This window comes from Myotis davidii, unplaced genomic scaffold (genome assembly GCF_000327345.1).
Source record: "Myotis davidii unplaced genomic scaffold, ASM32734v1 scaffold2740, whole genome shotgun sequence".
Classification (NCBI taxonomy): domain Eukaryota; kingdom Metazoa; phylum Chordata; class Mammalia; order Chiroptera; family Vespertilionidae; genus Myotis; species Myotis davidii.
In genome coordinates, this window is record NW_006291983.1 from 4,210 (window position 1) to 9,938 (window position 5,729).

Below are 5,729 nucleotides of genomic sequence, written 5' to 3' on the forward strand. Positions count from 1 at the left end.
CAATCCATTTTCTCTGTGGGATTCATTTCTCAGTTGTATTTTTTCATACTTTTTGCCTGTCTTGACAATTTTCTTCTGGCTGTGATGGCATATGACAGGTATGTAGCCATCTGTCACCCTCTGCACTACACCACCATAATGAGGGATGGGTTGTGTGTGCTGCTGGTGGCTGCCTCTTGGATTCTCTCTTGTGTCATTGCTCTTTTGCACACCCTCCTCTTGGTCCGACTGTCTTTTTGTGCTGATAATACCATCATCCACTACTTCTGTGACCTCGCTGCACTCCTGAAGCTGAGCTGCTCAGAAACCTTCCTCAATGAGCTGGTCATATACACTGAGGGAGGAATGATTTTCTTTTTGTGTTTTGGTGTTATTTTGGGCTCCTATATCTTTATAGGGACCATCATCCTGAGCGTGCCCTCCAATAAGAGAATCCTTAAAGCCTTTTCTTCCTGTGGCTCCCATCTCTCTGTGGTGTCTTTATACTACGGGACAGGTACAGGTGTTTACTTTTTCTCCTCATCCTGGGGTTTCAAAGACATAATTGCTTCGGTCATGTATACAATAGTTACCCCCATGCTGAACCCCTTCATCTACAGCCTGAGGAACAGAGATATAAAACAGGCCTTAGAGATGTGTGTCAACTGGGTTAAGTTCTTTAAGATGCAATCACTAAATCCTCTTGTTCCAGTCAGAAACACAGTGAGATATATCTCCTAAAATTATTGTATCGTTGACACCTCTATATTTCGTTCATAGTATATACATCATCTTGTCCTGTATATGTGTTGTTTATATGGTCAGATTTGCTTGTAGGATTGTTAATAATTTTTTATTCATAATTGATAGTTTTTGGTTGTCCATTATCTCTTATAATTTTTTGCAAAATCCCATGCAAACCCATTACACAATCATAATTGTGGTTTTTCTCATTCTGTTTTGAGATATCTGAGTTTTTGTTTATTCAGTTTTAAAATTTTATGCTCTAGAAGACTCACTTATTTAACCTCATGATCTGCTCCTGGTGATCTTTCTTTTTTTTGAACTGTTTTTCTTTATGCTGGTTTAATGCTGATTGTGCACATCTCTTCCTAATTCACAATCAATGACATCATGTTGTCTGACTGCAATGAGCCATGGTGAGAATAATTACACTATGAAAATTATGTGCTACAAAGCCTAGTTGTTAGAAAAAGAGAGGAATGGACTTTTAATAATGTATTTAAGATCAAGCCACTTTGTTTATTATTATGAAAAGTTTCTAGTAGTGGGTGCTACCTTAATATTAAATATAGATGCAGATATATAGATACAGATAGAGATATAGATACCAGTATAGTGTAGCTGGTCAAGATTCAGCTTTCTCATGGTTAGTGTTTAAATGGTATTTCTTTTTCATCACTTTAAACTTTTCTTTGTCCTTATGTCTCTCAGGTGTGCATGGTTAAAAATGTAATGGTGGTTTTTATTCATTTTATATAAGGCAACAATTATATTTTTGGAGAATATTGTCTATAAACATCTAATCATAATATATTTGCATTTATATTTTCTATACCACTCTGTTTTTTATTTGATGTATCTGTTTCACCGATATCCTCTCTCATATTCCTCCATTTTAATTAAATACATACTTTAAAATTCAATTTTCCTTCAATTAACTTATTAATCATACATAATTATTTTTATAGTTTTATAATTACTTTCTGTGATATATGCAGATATCACTTCCTACTTTCTTTTTAGCCATTTGAGGTATACAATTCAGTGGCATTTAGGGCACTCATCACCAATATCTCATTTTATGACCTCTAATTGCAACTGTGAATCAAATAAAAGCAAAGGTATCTATGAAGCAATGTGGAGAAATATGCAGATATATTGCTGAATGAAAAACAGCCATGTGTGAAAGAGCACGATAGCACGTTCCTCTTTATGTAACGACGAAGGGGAATAAAGTACACATGTGTCTGCCCATTTGAGCAGAAAGAAGCACAGGAAGAATAAATCAGAAACTGAGATTGTTTACCCACAGGAGGTGGGCAGAAGGGATGGCAAGATGAGTTGGATTTTTTTATGTAGTTTTGACTATGCTGTATTTTGCCACTAAAAAATAAATAGGAGAGGTGGTGAATAAAGCAAAATAGATTAAAACAATACAAATGAACGGAAATTATATTTGAAATTAACTCCAAAATTAGATTAAAGGTGAAAATAAAATAAATAACCTAAGCAATTCTTAAATCCCAAATTTTGTCTGTATATTCCCACAATTAAAAATAGTCTAAACAATGTTATAAGCTGTTGAGTTTCATTAACAGTGGTGTGAGTTCAAGATTCTGAAACAAGTCACCATATATCCAAAGACTCAGCAACTTAATAAACACGGAGGAAAAGGGTTTCACACTCACTCTTGGGAAAAGGAGCTCTGTACATGGAAAAAGAGAGGCTGGGAAGGACTCCATGGTGTCAAACCAGAATTGGAGATATCAATCAGAAGTCATGGGTTTTAAAATGTATAAACAGATTGCAACTTATAGCCTATATGTCAACATCCACACTGTTCCCATTCCCTATTCTTTCTGTCCCACTCCAGACCCACGTCCTATGGGTAAACTTTCTTTCATTTTCTTAGTTTCTAGTTTCTATTCCTGGTGTTTCTTATATATATATTTCCAGTTGGCTTCTCTGAGATCATTTAGAATCCTTGCAGGCAATAAACACACCTAACGCTTCAAAATGAATAACTACAGTAATGGATTATAACTTAGAGAATAAGAATACACAAGTCCATAATGAAATAAACAAACAAACAAACAAATAAATAAATAGAAATAAATGAGGTGGAATATGGGCAAGTTCCTTCTTATAGGAGAATACAACTAATAAATATATAAGAAATGATACAATTGGAACAATCACTATTTGGCCACCACTTTTGTAATAATTTTCTCATATGAAAATCAAACAATGAATATTAAGTATAGTAGGTGAAATTTTAATAAGCAAAAATTTCATGGTTACATAGTATCAAAATATGTACCTAAATGATACCTATTAAGTATAAGGTTAAAATAATAACCAAAAAAATAGCAACTTTACAGTAGAGAACCTTGTACACACTACCTTAGCTAACTGATCAAGGAAAACTTTTTATGAGGCCAGCATTCCCCTCATTTCAAAACCAGATAAAGACACAGCAAAAAAAGAAAATTACAGGCCACTATCCCTGGTGAACATAGATGCTGAAATCCTCAAAAAAACACTAGCAAATTGGATCCAGCAACATATTAAAAGGATCATACACCATGACCTAGTGGGATTTATTCCAGGGATGCAAGGCTGGTAAAATATTTGCAAATCAGTAAATGTCAGCACATAAGCAAACTGAAAGACAAAAATCACATGATCATATCAATAAATGCAGAAAAAGCATTTGACAAAATCCAATACTGATTTTTAATAAAAACTCAGCATGGTGAAGGTCTGGGCGAGGCACGGGGGGTGGAGGGGAGGCTAGAAAGGGTCCTTAGGGGAAAGGGGAATATATGTAACATTTTAAACAATAAAGATTAAAATAAAAATCTCAGCATAGTGGGAATAGAGGGATCATACCTCAACATAATAAAGGGCACATATCACCAACTTATAGCCAAAATTATACTCCATGGGCAAAAACTAAAACCATTTCCCCTAAGGACAGGAACAAGTCAGGGATGTCTGCTTTCACCACTCTTATTTAACATAGTACTGGAGTTTTAATAGCCACAGCAATTAGACAAGAAGGAAAAATAAAAGTCATCCAACTTGGAAAGAAGGAAGTAATAAAAGGAAGCCAGACAGTCTAATAAATGGAATAAAGACAGTCTATTCCATAAATTGTGCTGGGAAAATTGCATAGATACATGCAAAATAAAAAATATAAAAGAAAGAACCACTTACTTATACCACACACAAGAGTAAACTCAAAATGGATTGAATACTTAAATATAAGTCGTGAAACCATAAAATCCTAGAAGAAACCAAAGGCAGCAAAATCTCAGATATTTGTTGTTGCATTATGTTTGTAGAGATATCTCCTAGGGCAATAGAAACAAAAGAGAAAATAAACAAGTTGGACTACATCAAAATGAAAAGCTTCTAAACAGCAAAACAAACCATAAACATAACGAAAGGGGAGCCTAATGTATGGGAGATCAATTTGTGAATGATACATACAATAAAGGATTAATATCCAAAAAAATATAAGGAACTCATACAATTAAACAATAGGAAGACACACAATCCAATTAAAAATGGGCAAAGGACCTAAATAGACACTTTTCCAAGAAGACACACAGATAGCCAAGAGACATATGGAAAAATGCTCAAAGTCACTGATCATCAGAGAGCTGAGATTCAAATTCAAACTACAATGAGGTATCACCTTATACCTATCAGAATGGCTACCATCAACATATCAACAAATGACAAGTGCTGGTGAGGATGTGCAGTATAGGAAACCCTAATACACTGCTGGTGGGAATGCAGATTGGTGCAGCTGTGACTGAAAACAGTATGGAGTTTCCTTAAAAATTAAATATGGAGCTGCCATTTGACACCACAATTCCACTTCTAGGAATATATCCTAAGAAACCCAAAACACCAATAAGAAAGAATATATGCACCCCTATGTTCATAGCAGTGCAATTCACAATAACTAAGATCTAGAAACATCCCACCTGTAGATGAGTGGATAAAAAAGCTGTGATACATTTACACCATGGAATACTATGCAGCTGTGAAAAAGAAGGATCTTTTACCCTTTGAGACAGCATGAAGGGACCTGCAGAGTATTATACCAAACAAAAAGCCAGCCAGAGAAAGGCATATAGCACATGATCTCAATTAAATGTGGAATCTAATGAACAAAATAAACTGATGAACAAAATAGATCTAGTGACACAGAAGCATGGAACATACTGTCCAATCTCAGAGGGAAGACAGGCATGGGTGAGTGGGTGGGAAGAGATCGACCAAACAATTTGTATTCATGTATGCATTATCAATGGATCCAGAAAATAGTATGGTGAAGATCTGGGGTAGGGAGTTGGGGGCCGGCTAGAAGGGTTAATGGGGGGGGGAAAGGGACATATGTAATACTTCCAACAATAAAATTTTTGAAAATTTGTTAAAAAAGAATAAAAACACTAGATATTGGAAACATTATCATATGCCTTCTGACAATATGCACTGTGGTATATCAGCTATAAATCTAAGCCTTAAATAGACATATAAACATATATACATATAGACACAGAGAAGGTAAACATAGTAGAATGTTAACCATTGGGGAATTGGCTGAAGATTGACCAGGAATTCTTAATATCATTATTACAACTTTTCTATATATTTAAAATCATATCAAAATAGAAAGTTGAACAATTTTTTATCCCAGCTGGAGCAATGCCCAAGAGCAAAGCAGTAGGGCATGACTGGAATCAGAGACAGTGTCCCTTAGGACTCCAGTCCCTCTGGCTTTTGGACACACAACTCCAAAAGGGCAGTCAGAAATCAGCCACAAGCTTGGGGACTTGGCTGCCGTCACTCATTAGTAGTTAAGCGTCATTTTTGGACTCATTTCTCTGGAGCTAGTTAAGGAAAAGGAAAGTCTGTAGAAGTGCCAAGTCCCCAGATATTGGTTCTGTGTATCTGATGTTAGGTCTCCTGAAGAAAACCTGAGGAGATGG

General features: G+C 35.3%; 1 protein-coding gene across 1 annotated transcript; it reads left to right on the top strand.

The window, feature by feature from the left end:
- Positions 1 to 6: 6 nt before the first annotated feature.
- LOC102771347 (olfactory receptor 1J4-like) lies at positions 7 to 720 on the top strand (the record flags this gene model as incomplete). Its single annotated transcript, XM_006765352.1, has 1 exon — positions 7 to 720. A coding segment is annotated over one exon (714 nt), but the record flags the coding sequence as incomplete, so codon positions are not given.
- Between the last annotated feature and the right edge of the window lie 5,009 nt (positions 721 to 5,729).